The sequence below is a fragment of the Anolis sagrei genome, chromosome 13, assembly GCF_037176765.1.
Source record: "Anolis sagrei isolate rAnoSag1 chromosome 13, rAnoSag1.mat, whole genome shotgun sequence".
NCBI lineage: Eukaryota > Metazoa > Chordata > Lepidosauria > Squamata > Dactyloidae > Anolis > Anolis sagrei.
Genome location: NC_090033.1, coordinates 7,034,241 through 7,056,094, shown reverse-complemented (window position 1 = coordinate 7,056,094; position 21,854 = coordinate 7,034,241). Strand labels below are relative to the sequence as shown.

The window sequence follows — 21,854 nt, the reverse complement described above, 5'->3', positions numbered from 1 at the left end:
TGCTGTGATTTATAGTTCATCTACAATCAAAGGGCATTCTGAACTCCATCAAAGATGGAATTGAACCAAACTTGGCACACAGAACTCCCATGACCAACAGAAAACACTAGAAGGGTTTGGTGGGCATTGACCTTGAGTTTTAGAGTTGTAGTTCACCTACATCTAGAGAGCACTGTGGACTCAAACAATGATGGATCTGGACCAAACTTGGCACAAGCACTTAATACGCCCAAATATGAACACAGATGGAGTTTGGGGGAAATAGACCTTGACATTTGGGAGTTGTAGTCACTGGGATTCACAGTTCACCTACAATCAAAGAGCATGCTGAACCCCACGAATGACAGAATCGGGGCAAATTTCCCACATAGAACCCCCGTGACCAACAGAAAATACTTAAGGCCATCCAGTCCAACTCTCTTCACCAGGGCAAGAAAATCTAATCAAAGCCCTCCTGACAAACAGCCATCCAGCCATAGATAGAGATAGATATATATGATTCACACACACACACATATAATATCATAGATTTCAAAGGGACCCCGAAAGAAGGACAATGATACGTTGCATATTCCAGAATAGGCAAACCAGACACTTTACAAATCAACACTGACAAAGAAACAACAAGAAATACTGTTTACCCACAACCATAAAGAAATTACATTACTTTATTTTCCAAATCACCAGACTGGGCCACAGCAACGCGTGGCAGGGGACGGCTAGTCACTTATAAACACAGTGAAAAACACAGCAGAAGAGACTTAAAAAGCCAAAAATAATATATTACCATATTGTACTATACCATTATATTGTAATATTATTAGTAACATTACATGTAATATAAAATATATAATTATAATATTGTATTATTATTAGTAGTAGTATTATGTTGTATTACATTCCAATATTATAAAGATGATATGTATCTATATAAATAAAAATGTAACGCTAGTTTGTGGGATTAACATAACTCAAAAACTACTGGACAAATTGACACCAAATTTGGACACAATACACCTATCAGACCAACAAGTGACCATCACTCATAAAAACACTGACAAACACAGTGGAAGAAACTTAAAAAGCCAAAAAAAAACCCCAAAATATTATACAACACATGCGCAAAACCACATAAATATATACGCAAACACACATATACACATATATACACACACACATATACACACAAAGCACATATACACAGACTGGGCCATAGCAACGTGTGGCAGGAGATGGCTAGTTGTAAATAAATAAATGAGTAATCTCTGGTTCTCTCAAAATGCCAGTGACCCTGCTGAGGCTAATGAAGCAGACCCAAGGCTACCCAACATGGCCGAATTCTTACAGAAATGCATTATTTATGTTTTCCAGTGAGCCAGCAGCACTCACCTGTCTCTTAGCAAGTAAAGAGGAGTCCTGGAGCATGTCCATGATGATGATGAAAAGCTCATCCACCCACTTCCTCATCTCCAGCCCGCTCACCTACGGAAGGAGGAAACACGGAGCGGAAACAGGTCAGGACAGAATGTAAACACAGGGATGCCAATATTGCAGAAGTGCAGCCATTCTGCTCTAGGGACAGCCCGTCTTACCTGCGCTAGCTCACCAATAGTAGCCAAGACATTATTAATCACTCCAGGGTTAGGATCGGGATCAGGATCCTTCAGCTTCACTATCAACGCCTGAGGAATGGAAAACAAAACAAGAGAATAGTTGGATCGCTGACTTAATGGAGAGTTCACTTGAGTATTGAGATGTCTTGCAGCTTGTTTATGTCCACTTTCATGCTGGACTGGGTTGTGGCGCAGCTGGTTGAGAGTCAGTTGCATTAAAATCACTACTGAGTTCAAAGCCAGCCCGGGTCGGAGTAAGCCCCCGACCATTTGTCTAGCTTGCTGTCGACCTATGCAGCCCGAAAGTCAGTTGCATCCGTTAAGTAGGAAATTTAGGTACCGCCTATGCTAATTTAACGAACTTATTTATTTTATTTATTTAAAACATTTATATTCCGCCCTTCTCACCCTGCAGGGGACTCAGGGCGGAGCACAACATATATATGGCAAACATTCAATGCCGGGATATAAAACCATAAATATATACAAACATTAAAATCACTTATAGCCACATTAAAAGTTACTGTACTTAAAAACTATCTCAGCACACCATTTTGCCTCATTGCACTGCCCCAAAGGCTTGGTCATAAAACTTGACGCCATAAAACTCTCCAGCAGCATGCAAAAGAATGAGGAAGTACTCCATCGGTGTCACAAGTGGACGGTGGAGCGACAGCTCCCCCGGTGGCCGGAATTAAAAAAGCATACCCTCATGAAGCTGGAAAGTTAAATAGCCTCTGTGTGTATGTCTATACATGTTGTGTATCTATGGCATTGAATGTTATGACACCATAAAAATATCCAGCAGTGTGCAAAAGAATGAGGAAATACTCCATTAGTGTCTCAAGTGGATGATGAAGTAACACCTCCCCCGATGGCCAGAATTCGAGCATACCCTTATGAAGCTGGAAAGTTAAATAGCCTCTCTCTCTCCCTCTCTCTCTCTCTCTCTCTCTATATATATTGTGTGTCTATGGCATTGAATGTTTGTCATATATTATGTGGATTGTGTTCTGCCCTGAGTCCCGCGGAGTGAGAAAGACGGGATATAAATGAAATAAATAAATATATAAATACATTCTGGAACACGAGAGAGTATGAGAAGGCCTCAGTGTTAGTTTGCCTCAGTCTGAGAGAGCCCTCAGTGTGAGAGAAGCCCCAGGTTGAAGGTCATGCTGTGTGTCTATGGCATTGAATGTTTGCCATGTATATGTGCATTGTGATCCACCCTGAGTCCCCTGCGGAGTGAGAAGGGGGGGGGGGATATAAATACTGTCAATAAATAAATAAATAAATTCTGGAACATGAGAGAGAGAGAGAGAGAGAGAGAGGAAGAGAGGAAGAGAGGGAGGAATGGCTAGATATGCAACCCCGCAAAGTTCACCTTTAGGATGGGCTCCATGTAGGGTCGGATGAGTCTCGGGGCGTTGGAGACCAAGTGCCCCAACATCCTGGCGCTTTGCTCTTTGATCCTGCCGACCCCGCTGTGCTCCAGCTCCGTCAGGATCTGAAAGGCAAAATCAAGCTCCATTTGGCATTTGCGCAGACAAAGAAAAAGCATGGGAACTTCTTCTGAGTCAGCAACAAAATTATCCAATTCGGAATACCGAATAGCAAGAGTCTCCTTCTTATCTCGCTCTACCTTTCCCTTATCTATATAAATAAAAAAGTAACATTTGTGGGATTAACATAACTCAAAAACCACTGGACGAATCGACATCAAATTTGGACAAAGGACAGCTCTCAGGCCAACGAGTGACCATCACACATAAAAACACTGAAAAACACAGCAGAAGAGACTTAAAAAGCCAAAAAATAAAATAAAAATACATTACATTACATAACCACATAAATATATACACAAATATATATACACCTACACACAAGCAAAAGACATATACACAGACTGGGCCACAGAAACATGTGGCAGGGGACAGCTAGTAATAATAATAATAGTCATTTGGAGTCTCCTGTGGAGAGAAAACAGCAGAGTAAAAATAATGATGATAATAATAATAATAAATATTCAGAGACGAATCACAGGCACTTGGACCTAATGTGCATGTGCACTGTGTTGTTATGTACGTGTAAATTAATAATAATTGGAATAACATACATTCTAATACTAATATTAGATACATTGCCGCTTTGAGTCTCCTGATGGAGATAAAAGCACAGAAATAATAATAATAATAATAACAACAATACTTTGTGATACTAATACATGGAAACCTAGCTTTGAGTCTCTCGGTGGAGAGAAAAAGCAGAGTAAAAATAATGATGATGATGATGATAATAATAATAATAATAATAATAATAAATATTCAGAGATGACTCACAGACACTTGGACCTAATGTGCATGTGCACTGTGTTGTTATGTACATGTAAATTAATAATAATTGGAATAACATACATTCTAATACTAATATTACATACATTGCCGCTTTGAGTCTCCTGATGGAGATAAAAGCACAATAATAATAATAATAATAATAATAATAATAATAATAATAATAATAGTCTTCCTTCCTTTGGGTTATCTCATTGTACTTTGGCCTCCAGTGGTAGAAGACATTATAAACAGGGCTGCGTTTACCTGAATGAGCATCTTGCGCAGGAAGGGCATGACGAAAGCCGGGTTCATGCTGCTCAGCCGGCCCACCGTGCATATGGCCAGCTCGCGGATCTCAAAGACCTGGTCGTTCAGAGCCACAAAGAGAGCCTGCAAATTCTCCGCCTGGGCCAAGTGCGCGTCAAACCGCTCGTCCAAGGAGGCCAGCACGCAGTATCGGATGTCGGGGTCTGAAAGGACACCATTGAGCAGAAGAAGGTGAACCAAAAGAGGAAGATGTCTCATTCCCATCTTGAGCACCTGCCCACGGCCTCCGAACTCACCTGGGTCTGTGATGCCGACCACCAACAATTTGCTGAGGACGTCTGCCACCACCTGCACGGCTGTCTGGCTCACAACATGGGCATGTCCGCTGATCAGGTGGATGGAAGGAGTCAACAGACGTGAGCAGGTGCGAGCAGCCTCCATCCGGACCTCCTTGTGCTCGCTGTTGAGGAAGTGGTCGGCGCAGTGCCTGACAAACTGAGTCAGAGAATGTCCTAAAAACAGGGAAGGAAGAAGTCAGCAAACACATGGTGAGGAGAGGATGCAGGTTCCCTTGCAGGTATTGTTAGGCACGTGGGCAGATAAACAGCTTCTAACTTGGCTCTCACAGAGCTTCTTCTCACACTAAATTTACACAAGAGCTTCACACAGTAGCTTTACACACAACAGCCTTCACACTGGAGCTAAAAAACACTATGGCCTTCAATCTGGGGCTTCTCTCACACTGAGGCCTTCAATCTGGGGGTTCTCTCACACTGAGGCCTTTCTCCCACTGAGGCCTTCTCATAATGAGGTCTACTAACACACTAAGGCTCTTCTCCCACAGAGATCTCTCAAGACTGAGGGCTCGCTTAAACTGATACCTCTCTCACAGGCAAACTAACACTAAGGCCTTCTCATACTGAGACATACTAACACACTGAGGCTCTTCTCCCACAGAGACCTCTCTCAGGCTGATGCCTCTCTCACACATTGAGAAGGTGTTCTCATACAGAGGTCTATTAACACACTGAGGCCCTTTTCCCACAGAGATTTCTCACAGACAGAGGCAAACTAGCACCGAGGCCTTTTTCCCACTGAGCACTTTTATTGCTCCCATGGTACTGCTTTCATGATGTTATGTTTTATTGTGATACATTTCTATTTGTTTTTGTTTTGTTTTTATTTTTATTGCATTACATTTTAACTTTGTGCTCTCTGGGCTTGTCCCTTTGTAAGCCATCCTGAGTCCCTTTGGGGAGATGGAGGCGGGGTATAAAATAGTTATTGTTATAATAATTATTATTAGTATTATTAATCCCACTGAAGCCTTCTCACACTGAGGGCTTTCTCAGACTGAGGCCTACTGACACTGAGGCCTTCTCATAGTGAGGCCTATTGAGGCTCTTCTCCCACAGAGATCTTTCACAGACTGAGGGCATAGACTGATACCTCTCTCACAGACTAAGGCAAACTAACGCTGAGGCCTTTCTCCCACTGAGGCCTCTCTCAGCCTGAGAGCTACTAAGCTACAGGCACACCTGCTTATATAGAACTACAGAGTCATTGCATCCATTTAACCCTTTCAGTGCTTGACTCACATTTTTGTAATTAAAATACCTAGCTAATTTTTAATATTTCTGACAGACATAACATCTCATCAGTCTGAACTTATACTGAGGATTTGAGCAGTTCCATTACTCACTCTCAGTTATTAATTTTGTATCACTCTCAATTACTACTTTCAGAGGAAAGGTAAAAACACAAGAGGGGGAATCTGGTCCTCTAGTGACCCCTACACCACGCTGTAGGCCCACCACTCCTTTCTTTCAGGATCTGTTTACCTTCAAACTCAAAGCTGCCCAGTGTGCGGAGGGCAAGGGTGATGCTGCCCACGTCATTGGCCTCAGGGATGTTCGTGAGGCTGGGGGAAGAGAGCTGGTGGGCCAAGCCTTTGGGCATGCCTGGGTGGCGCAGGGGCCGGTGCATCAGGACCATGGAGAGCATCTTCAGCAGCCCGTCCTGGATCTCCTTCTTCAGTTGTGGGATCTGGCGGCTCAAGTCGTACAGCACGGCAGTCAGGGCAGGGCTGAGGGGGAGACACGGGGCCATACCATCAACTCAGTCCAATTGACAGCTCAAAGGAAGAACCAATGGAGGGTTAGAGTGGGACTCAGATGATTCAGGACCCCAAACAGTCATGGGCCTTAACGCATAACCTTAGGCCTTTCTCTCTCTTGTCCAAATTCAAAAGACACATGTGGAGAAGCAGCCCTGAATGACTCTTTGAATCACAGAATAAGAGTTGGAAGAGTGAAATAATATGGCTGTACTATTTACAAGAACAAAGTTTCCATAACACAAATCAAGTTCATTACCACTTCCTTCTTTGCTTCCACGATGGGCTTCTTTCTCATGCAGATAAATAGCTATGCTCTCACAGTTACACAGGAGCTGCACACAGTAGCTTTTTACACAAAGCAACCTTCACACACGATGGCCTTCAACCTGGGGCTTCTCTCAACAAAGCTTCTCACACCAGGCCTACTCATACTGAGGCCTACTAACACTGAGGCCTACCTCAGGCTGAGGCCTTTCTCCTACTGAGGCCTTCTCACATTGAGGGCTCTCTCAAACTGATGCCTGTCTCACAGACTAAGGCGAACTAACACTAAGGCCTACTCATACTGAGGCTTACTAACACATTGAGGCCCCTTTCCCACAGAGACCTCTCAAAGACTGAGGCAAACTAACATTGAGGTATTTCTCCCACTGAGGCCTCTCTCAGACTGAAGGCTACCTCTGACTCAGCCCTTTCTCCCACTGAGGCCTTCTCACATCGAGGGCTCTCAGACTGATGCCTCTCTCACACACTGAAGTGAACTAACACTGAGGCCTTATCATACTGATTGAGGCCCCTTTCCCACAGAGACTTCTCACAGACTGAGGCAAACTAACACTGAGGTCTTTCTCCCACTGAGGCCTCTCTCAGACTGAGGGCTACCTCTGACTGAGCCCTTTCTCCCACTGAGGCCTTCTTACATCGACAGCTCTCTCAGACTGATGCCTCTCTCACACATTGAAGTGAACTAACACTGAGGCCTTATCATATTGAGGCCTACTAACACACTGAGGCCCTTCTCCCACAGAGACCTCTCACAGACTGAGGGTTACTAAGCTACAGTCACACCCACTTATATAGAACTACAGCTTTTGCTGTCACTGCAACCACTTAACCCTGCTTGACTCACATTTTTGTAATTAAAAATACTAGTTAATTTTTTATTATTTCTGATGCAAAGCACCCCCGACAGCCTCTATTTGAAAGCCTCCAAGGTAGAGAGTTCCACTGTTGAACAGCTCTTAAAGTCAGAAAGTTCTTCCTAATGTTCAGGTGGACTCACTATTCCTCCAATTTGAACCCAGTAAAAAAGAAGCCTTCTCCCTCCCTCTTCACATATTTAAACGTGGCAATAATGTCTCCTCTCAACCTTCTCGTCTGCAGGCTAAACAGACGCGGCTCTTTAAGCCGCTCCTCAGAGGGATTCATGGTCTCCAGACCTTGGATCCCTTTAGTCTCCCTTTTCTGGACAAGGCGTCAATATCTCTCTTAAATTGTGGGGCCCAACTTCTAAAAGGCACTAAATGGGCAAACCGGGGCCTTGCACACACTTAAGAGGCCGCGAACAACTTTTGAAAGGGAGTAAGTTGGCCAAAGCCTTGGGAATCCACAAAGAATTCAAAAACACACATCATTTTCACTTCCTCACATAGGCAATGATTTTTTCATGAGTTAGTTGACAGGAATCTCTTGGAAAACAGGGAAATGATCCATTTTGAGACTAGAGATCTGGTTGCCATTCCATGAGATGGCTGAACTCTGGAAGGTTGGAGGAGGTCAGAGACAAAGAATTCAGCCCTTGGTTGGCAACTAAAAGTATTTGCTTTCGTGGGCATTTGCCTCACAGGCGATATTTGAGATGCCGGAAGTAGGCAAAAAGGCCTTCTCAGGAATGCCAGAAATTCTTGAAATATCGACACAACACTGTCTTTTCAACAGACACACAAATATGTGATATTTCGCAAAAAAGTGTCTAATCTTTCAGCATAAACCCTTCACATCCACGGCTTATGGAAGGCACAAAAAAGACTGCAACAGAATAAATCAATGCTCCAGTTGCATCAGCTTCCCCTACAGCAGCCAACATATGCTCAGCCCGAGAAATAACACAAAAAGGATGCAAAAAGGAAATACCAGAAGTCTTTCAACGCAGACCGTCCAATGATAATATCCATGAGCCAGTCATAATATACGCACATTCGGACTGGGCTGTGGCGCAGCTGGTTGGGAGCCAGCTGCATTAAAATCACAGCCCAGGTCGGAGTAAGCTCCTGACCATTTGTCTAGCTTGCTGTCGACCTTTGCAGCCCGAAAGACAGCCGCATCTGTCAACTAGGAAATTTAGGTACCAATTATGCAGGGAGGCTAATTTAACCAATTTATTTATTTTATTTATTTTAAACATTTATACTCTGCCCTTCTCACCCCACAGGAGACCCAGGGCGGAGCACAACATATATATGGCAAACATTCAATGCCGGGACACAAAACCATAAATATGTACAAACATAAAAATCACTTATAGCCACATTAAAAGTTACTTAAAAACCATCTCAGGACACCATTTTGCCTCATTGCACTGCACCAAAGGCTTGGTCATAAAACGTGATGTCATAAAACTCTCCAGCAGCGTGCAAAAGAATGAGGAAGTACTCCATTGGCGTCACAAGTGGACGATGAAGCGACAGCTCCCCCGGTGGCCGGAATTCGAAGCATACCCTCATGAAGCTGGAAAGTTAAATAGCCTCTGTGTGTCTGTCTATATATGTTGTGCATGGCACTGAATGTTTGCCATGTATATGCGCATTGTGATCCGCCCTAAGTCCCCTGCGGGGTGAGAGGGACAGAATATAAATGCCATAAATAAATAAAATAAATAAATAACTCACAACAACGGAAACACACATAGGGGCACATCCTCCAACATCTTTGCATGCACATACACAAACAACAGCCACCTTGACTTCATACTGGGGGAAAAACAGGAGACAACTATAGCTGAGGACATCCACATCGAATCTAGTTGGCATGGTAAGGTTTTCTATTGATGCCTTATTGCACTGTCCCAAAAGCTTGGTCCCATTTGGAACTAGATAGCTAGCAACCTGGTTTGAAACCTAGACTCCAAGCTCTTTAAAGGAACAGGACATCAACCACGGCCGGAAATTTGCCACCTTGACGCTAGAATGGCCAAAAGCTTAATGCTTTTCTCAACCTGATCCTCTCGAGGTATTTTGGGCTACAACCTCCATGATGCCCATCCAATGGTCAGGGAAGACTTGGAAGGCACCTACAGGCAGTTCCCCAGCTTCCCATCAATAAGATGTAGTATCATAGCAATGAAGATGGAAAATAAGGTTGGGGAAACAACATATTATTATCATTATTATTTTATGAAATTGTTGTTCTGAGAAAAGCTGTGAAGGGCCTCTTCTAGGAATGTGGCCTTGTGAATCTCATTTATTTATTTACAGTATTAATATTCCACCCTTCTCACCCCGCAGGGGAGTCCGGGCGGATCACAATGCACATATACATGGCAAACATTCAGTGTCATAGACACACAACATGGCCTTCAACCAGGGGCTTCTCTCGCACTGAGCCCTTCTCATACTGAGGCCTACTGAGGCCTTCTCACACTGAGGGCTCTCTCAGACTGAGATGAACTAACACTGAGGCCTTCTCATGCTCTCTTGTGTCCCAGAATTTATTTATTTACAGCATTTATATTCCACCCTTCTCACCCCGCAGAGGACTCAGGGGGGATCACAATGCACATATACATGGCAAACATTCAGTGTCATAGACACACAACATTGCCTTCAACCAGGGGCTTCCCTCACACTGAGCCCTTCTCACACTGAGGGCTCTCTCAGACTGAGGCGAACTAACACTGAGGCCTTCTCATGCTCTCTTGTGTCCCAGAATTTATTTATTTATTTATTTACAGCATTTATATTCTGCCCTTCTCACCCCGCAGGGGACTCAGGGTGGATCACAATGCACATATACATTTATTTATTTATTTATGGCAGACTCAGAGCGGCTTACAATATATATTTTCATACAATATATTCGATTATTAGCATAGTACAATGTCAGTATTATATATTACTATATTGCACTATACCATTATATTGTAATATTATTAGTAATATTACATTTAATGTAAATATATAATTATAATATTGTATTATTATTACTAGTATTATACTGTATTACATTATAATATTATAAATATTATATGCATATACAATATACTATATTATATTATTAGTAAACACAAGATGGAAATGTCTTCTGCTCCCCTCTGTCTTCGCTCTGGCCAGAGCAGCAGTTGGTGCCACATGGCAAGCATTCAGTGCCATAGACACACAACATATAGACAGATACAAAGAGGCTATTTAACTTTCCTGCTTTCATGAGAGATCTATATGTTGGATTCTGTATCACAAAATCACAAGTCGAACACTTCCCAAGCATCTAGGACTGTGTGATTTATTATTATTATTATTATTATTATTATTATTATTATTATTATGCGCAGTCTTCATATCAGTCAGCTGTCAACAATGACAATACATTCCAGACCCGAAGCACCACACAGTGGTGAAGAGATGTCGAGGAGCGTCCCTACCTCAGCCCCACGGCCAACATGGGTTCCAGAAGCTCCTTGATGTCTTGCTGGATGGAAGGCCCCATCGCCCGCGCCAACATGCTGATGCAGGTAAAGACAGTGGCATCCACTTGGACCGACTTCTGCCTCCGGCTGAGAGCAAGCATCACAACAACAGGTGAGACACATGGAAACAACATAAGCTACATCAGAATCATACTCTTACTTATCCCAATGGAGAAAGGACCTCAAAAGGTGGACAACTCATTTATTGTCTCTAGCTATTTGTATACAGCCAACCCTTCCATATATACACTCAATATAGGCCACGTCAGAGTCATACTCTCACTTATCCCAATGGAGAAAGGACCTCAAAGGGTGGACAATTCATTTATTTGTATACTGCTTGATGTATATACTCAACCCTTCCATATTTGCAAGTTTAAGTGTCATGGATATGACTACGTTCTCTCTAAATTTGGTGCAGAATTTTCCCTCTCTGTCCCAGCTTGCTCCCAACTGGAGTGTGCATTCACTTACTTGTGGGTGAAGTCCTTTTGAGGAAGAGCGCCCTTGATAATCTCCAGGACTTTGGGGAGGTAAATCTGGAATTCTGACCGGACAGCAACTGAGAGCAAGCCAAGGGCCTGGAAAGCAGCTGTCCGCTCCTTTTCCTTCTTAACGCAGCTCAGGACATGATTCATGGTGTCTGGAAGGTAGTGGTCAGCTGGTGGTATCCAACAAAACAAAGCAAAAGGGGGAGAGGATGTGGTTATTTTTAAATATATGTATTTATACCCTGGGAGATCAAGAATAGCCAATGTATAGCTATCTGAACATTAATTCTCACCCGTGAAAGCAGAAGGGCGGAAAGCAGCCAGCCGTGGCAGCAAACTGAGGACCGTCATTTGGATCAGAGAGTTCTTGCTGCTTCGGCACTTCAGAACCCAGTAACAGACCTGAGAAATAAGGACAGTATTACCTCAATAAGCCTAGCGGTCTTTCACAAAACAGGGAAAGGGGTAGCTGGGATGAGGAGTACATGACAACAACAACAACAACATTTTATAGGCCACCCTTTCACAACAACAACACTTTATTTATAGGCCGCTCTATCACAACAACAATACCAGCATTGAATGTTCGCCTTTCATGTTTGGAATCCTCCCTGAGTCCCTTTGGGGAGATAGAGCAGAATATAAACAAAGTGTTGTTGCTGTTGTTATTATTATTATTATTATTTATAGGCCGCTCTATCACAAGAACAACAATTTATTTATAGGTTGCCTGATCGCAACAACAAGACTTTATTTATAGGCTGCCTGATAACAACAATAGCTATTTATAGGCCGCCCTATCACAACAACAACACTTTATTTATAGGCCACCCTATCACAACAACAACATCTTCAGTTCTTGTGGGTTTTTTTCGGGCTATAGAGCCATGTTCTAGAGGCATTTCTCCTGACGTTTCGCCTGCATCTATGGCAGGCTTCCTCAGAGGTCTGAGGAAGCCTTCGACAATACATTGAACAACATCTTATTTATAGACCACCCTATCACAATAACACTTTACTTAAAGGCCACCCAAACACAACAACAACAACAATAATACTTTATTTATAGGCCGCCCTATCACATCACATTATCAATGACAACAACAACAATTCATTTATAGGGCCACCCTATCACAACAACAATACTTTATTTATAGGCCGCCCTATCACAACAACAACAACACGGGCATTGAATGTGTGCCTTTTATGTTTGGAATCGGCCCTGAATCCCCTTGGGGAGATAGAGTGGAATATAAAAAAGTGTTGTTTTTATATTATGATTGTTGTTGTTGTTGTTATTATTTATAGACCGCCATATCACAACAACACTTTATTTATAGGCCGCCCTATCTCCCCGAGGGATGATATGAAAAAGGGGGAAAACTTCCAGGAAGAGCTCCAGCCTACTTGATCAAACTTCTCTTCCATCAGCTCCCTGCAACACCGGCTCTCCACCAGGGTTGACTTGGCCGGGACAGGCGATGCACCAAAGCCCATGATCCCCGGATGGGGGCTGAAGCCCAGAAGGCCCACCAAAGCGTTGGACTGCTGGGGCTGAACCGACTGGAAGCTGGAGAAAGGGGTGATGTGCCGAGGCTTGGTCCCGAAGCCCAGCAGGTCTTTGCAGTATTTGTCGTGCACCAACTGCTGCTGCGTGATCTCCTCCATCTCTTCTCTGAGACGCTGGATGAAGGGGAGGCAATGTCAGGTGAGTACTAGAGAGGACCACGTAACACAGGAGAAGCACAAGAACAGAATCGCATATCCATATACAAACTTGCTCGAGCACTCCGATCTATGGAGGAGGCCCTGCTCTCGGTCCCACCCCTGTCACAAGCACAATTGGTAGAACGAGAGAGGGGGCCCTTCTCCGTGATCGCTCCCCGCCTCTGGAACTCCCTCCTCTCTCCTCCCGGTCACCGCCAACACCTGAGCATCAAACTCCACATATCACGACTACTCACCTCTCCCTCCATGCTGCTGATGCGCACCAGCTCGTTCAGGATCAGTAAGGCACCGTGGATGCGGTCGTCACGGTTCATTCCCTTCTCCTTGGCCACCGTCTCATCAAAGCCCTTCTCGGCTTCTTCGTAGGTTTGCTGAAATGACACAGCTAATCCTTAGCAAGGGAATACGACATTCAGTCCTATTCCTCTTCGAACAACCTCTGAGGTATGGATTCGGAAATCAGAAGAATGGTACAGCATTCAAGGAAGGAAAAAGGAAGGAAGGAAGGAAAAAAGGAAAAAAGGAAGGAAGGCTATAAAGAAGGAAGGAAGGAAAGAAAGAAGAAGGGAAGGAAGGATAGAAAGAAGGAAGGAAGGAAAGAAAAAAGGAAGGAAGGAAGGAAGGAAGGATAGAAAGAATGAAGGAAGGAAGAAAAGACGGAGGAAAGGAAGGAAGGAGGCAAGGAAAGAAAAAAGGAAAGAAGGAAGGAAGGAAGGAAAGAAAGAATGATGCAAGCAAAAAAGGAAGGGAGGGAGGGAGGAAGGAAGGAAGTAATGAAAGAAGAAAGAAGCAAGGAAGGAAGGGAGGAAAGAAGGAAGAAAGGTAGGAAAGAAGGAACGAAGCAAGCAAAAAAGAAGGAAGAAAGGAAGGAAAGTAGCATAGAAAGAAGGAAGAAAAGAAGGAAGCAAAGAAGGAAGGAAGGACTCCTCTTACGCGGTACCACTGTGGTTTCTGCATCTCTTTGGACTCCCGCTGAGTGGTCAAGATAAGGCAGGCACGCAAGGCCGAGACAGCTCCTTCGCGAATGGCCTGCTTTGGATCCCAGACGGCGACAAAGATGTTGTCGAAAAAAGGCTGCACTTGCTGGAAGAAGAACGTGGGGACACTGATGGCCAGCTCTCGGAGAACCAAGACCTAGAATGAGGGAAAACATAGGAACAGATGGAGTTGAAAATTGTTGCTGTTGTGGGACTTCAAGTCATGTTCACCCCTAAAAGCAACTTGCACTTAACAAAATATGAGAAGTACATCCCATTCTCATCTCTCCCAAAATCCCTCCTTACCGCCGCATGCCTTCGGCCTTCATTCCTGTCCGCTCCGAGCCACTCCAGAGCCCGCTTCACTTCAAACTCCACGTATTCGGCGGTGAAGTTGTCCCCGGCCATGGCGAGGCGCCCAATGGCCTTGGAGGCCATCTCCATCACCACAGGGTCATTGGAAGGGAGGAGGTTCCTCAAATAGTTGGCAAAGCGGCCAATTCGGGTGGCATTGCCTCCCTCGACGCCAATCAGGCTTGCTGAGGAAAAGAAATAGAGCCAGGAGATTCTATTATTAATTTTATTATATTAGTTATTTACTATTACATGTATTATTTTTATTTATTTTTATTGTTATTATTACATTTATTATTCTAATTTATTTATTTTTGTAATTATTATGTTTATTACATTACCCTATTTTTATCGTTATTATTATATTTATTATTTTACTCTATTTATTATTATTACATTTATCATTTACGCTATTATTATTTATTATTTTACTCTATTTTTATTGTTAATTTATTATTTTACTCTACAATATTTTTATTATTGCATTTATTGTTTTACTCTATTATTCTTATATTTATTATTTTACTCTATATATTATTATTATTATTACATTCCTTATTTTATTCTACCGTATTTATTATTATTGCATTTATTGTTTTATTCTATTATTATTATATTTATTATTTTACTCTATTTACTATTGTTATTACATTTCTTATTTTACTCTATTACTATTATATTTATTATTTTACTCTATTATTATTACATTTATTATTTTACTCTATTATTTCTATTTTCATTACATTTATTATTTTATTCTATTATTACTGTTATTGTTACATTTCCATTATTTTACTCTATTATTTCTATTTTTATTACATTTATTATTTTACTCTGTTTATTATTATTGGAAGAATAGGGCAGAAGATATGCGCATGAATTTGCAAATTGGTAAAGGCAGATGAGTTGCATTTTGGTTTGGCAGCAGTCTGATCAGCCTATTGGTCAGCCTAGTAAATGGAATTTTGTTTTATTTTGGGAAAGTTTTGTTTGGAAATCCAAGTTCTTTTGTATTTTCTACAAAATATAATACATTGGTTGAAAGTTTTGTTATTGCAAAAGAAGAGAGATTTTTTTAAAAGGAATTTGATACAATCAATTTGGGAGTCTTTATCTGGAAGTGTTAACTTTTGTTAATTCTGTCTGTTCATCTAAGTTTACTGATTACAGGAGAGCTGGAGAGATGAAATCAAGTCTAAGCCTTTCAAGGCTGGCGCAAGCGATTAATTAAAACAATTGAATTTACAGGAATCTAAATATAGCTACCAACTCAAAAGAGGAACAGAAAAGAAACATTGAGCTAAAGGTGTTAATGGGGTTAAGCAATGCTGCAAGTTATTTCAGAGGCCAGAGCTATAAGTCTCAGACTTCTGGAACAACAAAGCAATTTGGGAATGTTGAGTCACAGAATTTGCTTATTTCAAGAGAATTGATGTTATGGGGAAAAGGAAGTGCAAACATTGCTTTTCAGCGTAGGATGAAGTTGGAAACGGGTCCAAACAAACACACACACGGTTAATCTAAGGTTGAAAGAATTTCTACAGTTAAATAAAGGTTTTACATTTGAAAGGTTTAAACTGATATTGGAGAAACATACAAATGGGAAAATGTGATTAAACCAGAGAAGTCAGCCATAGCAGAGCACCTGATGAACCAACCTGGACACAGCATATTATTTGAGAACACAGAAATGCTGGACCACTCTCACAACCACCATGTCAGGCTACACAGAGAAGCTATTGAAATCCACAAGCATGTGGACAATTTCAACAGAAAGGAGGAAACCATGAAAATGAACAAAATCTGGCTATCAGTATTGAAAACCTCTAAAATTAGAACAGCACAACAACAGAGAGGAAACACACAAGGACATCTAATCACCTCTCAACAAAAGATTGCTCCAGGCACTGCCAGGCAATTAAATGATAATCAAGGTGGTCAGTTGAAACATTCCCACCTAGCTCCAGCAGACAAGAGTCCTTTGTCTCACCCTGGTCATTCCACAGATATATAAACCCTTTTTCTTAGTTTCAACAGACCTCACTACCTCTGAGGATGCTTGCCATAGATGCAGGCAAAACGTCAGGAGAAATGCCTCTAGAACATGGCCATATAGTGCGAAAAAACCTACAACAACCCAGTGATTCCGGCCATGAAAGCCTTCAACAATACACTGAAAATGTGGTTTGTTTATGGTTTTAATTAAATAACTTATGGAAATGTAAGGGAAATGTGATACAGTGGTGGTTTAGTAAATGAAACATTTTGGATACCTTAATTTGGGTTAAGATACATAGATTTATAAAGGAAATAAAACAATAAATGATATATGGGCTACAAACATGGGAAGTCAAAAGAAATGTGATATATTTGAAAGTTTGTTGATGACAAATAAAGTTAAATAAAGTTTTGCTATGGAAATGTAATGAAAATGAACAAAAAAAGAAACATTGGGGAACAACATGGTTTTAGATGTTGTACATATGAAGTAAGGTTCTTACATAATTGATCAAATGTTTTGAAGGTTTATATGCAAAAGTTCAGTTTACATATAATGGTTCTTTCAATTGTAATGATGAATTGGCTACTTATAATTGTAACAGTGAAAATGTATTTCTGGTTTAAAGAAACTGAGATTTGGTACAACTGAAATTTAGAAGTTACTTTACTATATGTTGCATATAGATTTAAAAATGAAATCCATATGCAAGAGGGGGAATATGTAATAAGAAATTCAATGTGTAGATTTGATAAATGTGAATTTAATAATTTGTGTGGGAATGAATGGAAGGATTTGTGGTTGGAGTTAATAATTTTGGAAACACCAGTATAATATTAATGCCTGCGATCACTAACTACCTGCTTGCTGCTTTGTGATTAAAACCTGTTAATGAGATCTGAAGAGTAAGCTCTGATAAGAATTGGGACAGTGATAACAGAAATGTTTGCAACATTCCTTATGTTAAGAAGGAAGTCAACACAAGCCTTTTGTTTGTCAACACCAATCCAGAAGAGTCAACATCTGACCAGGAAACTGAGATGGATCCAGGATGGAAGACGTCTATTTAATTTACAACTTTAGGACTACATCAACAGAATATTTCTATAAAAGACTCGGCCTAATAATGCTCAAATTGTGGTAGACAGAGACGCTGTTCACCCTCCATGCTCTGCTCCATGGGAAGGAGAGAGATGTTGTATTCAGATAGTGGCAGATCTGCACGGGAGCAGTCTGGTTACTTTGGGGCTTCTTTCTCAAAGGAAGAGGAAGAAGTGCGCTTTTGGAGTCTTGGATTTTGTGCAGGGAGTCAGGTTCTGCTGTATGGAAAACAGATATCTGGTCCTTGGCATTGTTCTTAGGGAAGAAGTTTTGGCATTTCAGCGTTCTGAAGTTATGGCGTTATGGAAGTTTTGGAACTATGCGTTGGCAGGCTGCAGGAAATCAGGGTCTGGCCTAACAGGTGCTTCTCCAAGGAGGGAGAAAAGGATATAGTAATATTTGAATGCATGTGGATGAATGCGTGTACATGTGTGTAAATGTTGAGTGAAAATGTAATTCTCCTTTGTTTGTTTGTTAACCAATGTAATTGTGAATCCAATGTAGTTGCATAGAATCTGTATGTCCAATGTCATTCTTTGTCTAAATGTTTTTATGTAATCTGCAATAAAAAGAACCAACGTTTCAAAGTTATTGAAAAGTCATTCATGACATAATGGCCAAGGAGATTGTGCAGAATCTTTATTACTTTGCTTTATACCAGCACTTCTCAAGCTACCTGGCAGATCAGCCTTTCCAACAGTTACTGACGTAAGATTATCATATTATAACTGCTTCCTGTGAACTTGTCATAGGCTGACAAGCCTAACTAAACTACAGACCACTGATTTAGAGTGAAGACCCAGGTACTCACCTATAGCCAGAATGCCTCCTTTCCTCTCATTTGCATCTGAACTAGAGACCAACTCAAAGATGTGGTGATTCAGCTGGTCATAAAAACGAGTGGATTCCTCTTGGCTCATCTACACCAAAGGAAAAGAGGAAGAAAAAGTTCAGTCTCATGGGCACTGCTCGGACACAAAGAGGATGCGTGTTTCCGTCCTTTGGGCTCCTGAATTCAAAGCCCCGCATTCCCGGAGCCCCCCCCCCCTCTCTCTCACCTCTCGGAGCTCCATGGTCACATAATGCTGCAGGTCTTTGGCCGCTTTTGCCCGGGTTTCTTCATTCCTGCTCTTGAGGCCGGTGGCAAACTGCTGGAGGATAATGACGGTCCCCGACATGGTGGCGGTGGTGGATCAGAATCTATGGGGTTCTTTAGGGTCCTGGAAACAGAAGGAAACCATTCTGAAAAAGCCAAAGGAAGAAAAAGGCCGCAACGTAACACAGCAAGTGCCGCCATCCTCGGCAGCAGGCTTGCTATTATTATCAATATTATTATTATGATTATTTGATGCACAACAGGACTGGTACACAACAAACAAGATAATTCTGCTGGCTTTTGTATTCGATCACACATTGGACACTTTCCAAATGTCTAGGACTATGTGATGTATCGGCGAATAATGCGTGCAGATCCGAGTAGGCAGCAGTGTTATTAATATTATTATTAGTCTCCTGCTATTGTTCTTATTACATTATTAGTATTATCTTTATTATTATTATTATTATCATCATCATCATCATCCTTGGCAGCAGTGTCATTACTGCTGCTATTATTATTATTATTATTATTATTATTATTATCCTACTGCTATTGTTCTTATTACATTATTACTATTATTATTATTACCCTACTACTATTGCAATTAATTATTATCCTACTGCTATTTTTCTTATTACATTATTACTATTATCATCATTATCCTACTGTTATTATTACATTATTATTATCCTACTGCTATTGTTATTTAATTATTATTATTATCCTATTTTTTCTTATTACATTATTATTCCCCTCTTGCTATTATTACATTATTATACTACTGCTATTGTTATTATATTAATATTATTATCCTACTATTATTACATTATTATTATTACTCTACTGTTATTGTTATTCCATTATTATTATTATTATCATCCTGCTATTGTTCTTATTACATTGTTATCATCTTTATTACGCTACTGCTATTATTCCATTATTATTACCCTACTGCTATTATTATTACTATCCTGCTATTGTTCTTATTACATTATTATTACTCTACTGCTATTTTTCTGCTTACATTATTATTATCATCATCATCATCATCATCAGCCTACTGCTATTGTTATTACATTATTATTATTATTATTGTTATTATTATTCCTCTACTGCTATTATTATTACATTATTATTACCCTACTGCTATTATTATTACATTATTATCATCCTACTATTGTTCTTATTACATTATTATTATTATTATTATTCCTCTACTGCTGCTATTATTATTATTATTATTCTTATTATTATCCTACTGCTATTGTAATTACATTATTATTATCATCATCCTACTATTGTTCTTATTACATTATTATTATTATTCCTCTACAGCTATTATTAATATTATCCTACTGCTATTATTACATTATTATTATCATCCTACTATTGTTCTTATATGATTATTATTATTATTACTACCCTGCTGCTATTGTAATTACATTATTATTATCATCATCATTATCCTACTGCTATTACTACCTTATTATTATTATAACCTTACTGCTATTATTATTACATTATTCTTATTACCTACTGCTATTGTAATTACATTATTATCCTACTATTTCTTCTTCTTCTTCTTCTTATCATCATCATCATCACCATCATTATCCTACTGCTATTGTTATTACCTTACTATTATTACTATTGTACTGCTATTCTTATTACATTATTCTTATTACCTACTGCTATTGTAGTTACATTATTATCCTACTATTTCTTCTTCTTCTTATCATCATCATCATCATCATCATTATCCTACTGCTATTGTTATTACCTTACTATTATTACTATTGTACTGCTATTCTTATTACATTATTCTTATTACCTACTGCTATTGTAATTACATTATTATCCTACTATTTCTTCTTATTATTATTATTATAATCATCATCATTATCCTACTGCTATTGTTATTACCTTACTATTATTATTATTGTACTGCTATTCTTATTACATTATTCTTATTACCTACTGCTATTGTAATTACATTATTATCCTACTATTTCTTCTTCTTATTATTATTATCATCATCATCATTATCCTACTGCTATTGTTATTACCTTACTATTATTACTATTGTACTGCTATTCTTATTACATTATTCTTATTATTCCTCTACTGCTATCATTATTATTATTATCCTACTGCTATTCTTATTACATTATTATTATCATCCTACTATTGTTCTTATTACATTATTATTACCCTGCTGCTATTGTAATTACATCATTATTATCATCATTATCCTACTGCTATTATTACCTTATTATTATTATAACCCTACTGCTATTATTATATTATTATTATTACTTACTGCTATTGTAATTACATTATTATCCTACTAGTTCTTCTTCTTATTATTATTATTATCATCATCATTATCCTACTGCTATTGTTATTACCTTACTATTATTATTATTGTACTGCTATTATTATTACATTATTATTGTACTGCTATTGTCCTTATTACATTATTATTATTATCATTATCCTACTGCTATTGCCATTACATTATTATTATTACCCTATTGCTATTGCCCTCATTACATTATTATCTTTATTATTGTTGTTGTTGTTATTATCCTCTTCCCTATCAGCCATTTTATTAGTGTTATTAATACTATTATAACTATTTTTATTATCATTATTAATATTCGTGGCCATGTTAGACCTGCTATTGTTGTTAATTACTATTATATTATTGTTATCTAATAGTAATTAACATTATTATTATCCCTGCTCTCATGATCACTCACCTCACAAAGGATATTCTTGCTGTTCTGAGGTAAATTGTGAGGTAAATTCCGTGGTGGACATTCCCCTTCGTTGAGGGAAACCTTCTGAAGGGGAATTGCCCCCCAAAATGTCCTCTTTACTTCCCAAAAATTACCTTTTTTCGACTCACCTCTCTCCTCAGTCTCATCTTCGCCTTTTGCCACCCCGTTCTTTTGACTAGCCAATCAGCTTCTTCGAAATACTAAACAGACCAATAGGAAGGCGCGGCTAGGGTGAGTGACGGGCGTTGGTTCCTGCCCACCACGAAGACAACCTTTCCTTCTCCGCCTCCGCTCAGCGCGAGGGAGGGG

General features: G+C 40.0%; 1 protein-coding gene across 4 annotated transcripts in view; it reads right to left on the bottom strand.

Moving 5' to 3' along the window:
• MTOR (mechanistic target of rapamycin kinase) overlaps nt 1-21,753 on the bottom strand; it is a 101,135-nt gene extending 79,382 nt beyond the window's left edge. For 2 of the 4 annotated variants that reach the window (XM_060758886.2, XM_060758891.2), the window contains exons 1-16: nt 21,674-21,753; nt 18,722-18,883; nt 18,475-18,583; nt 14,516-14,748; nt 14,166-14,366; nt 13,469-13,603; nt 12,912-13,187; nt 11,798-11,906; nt 11,488-11,674; nt 10,969-11,100; nt 6,055-6,299; nt 4,510-4,725; nt 4,211-4,416; nt 2,998-3,120; nt 1,593-1,682; nt 1,390-1,482 (exon numbers count right to left, since the gene is read on the bottom strand). In XM_060758886.2, coding sequence (XP_060614869.1) covers nt 1,390-1,482; nt 1,593-1,682; nt 2,998-3,120; nt 4,211-4,416; nt 4,510-4,725; nt 6,055-6,299; nt 10,969-11,100; nt 11,488-11,674; nt 11,798-11,906; nt 12,912-13,187; nt 13,469-13,603; nt 14,166-14,366; nt 14,516-14,748; nt 18,475-18,583; nt 18,722-18,841 — 2,475 coding nt within the window. In that variant the 5' untranslated portion in view covers nt 18,842-18,883; nt 21,674-21,753. The other 2 variants (XM_060758887.2, XM_060758888.2) reach the window with 2 other exon arrangements.
• Nucleotides 21,754-21,854: the final 101 nt, after the last annotated feature.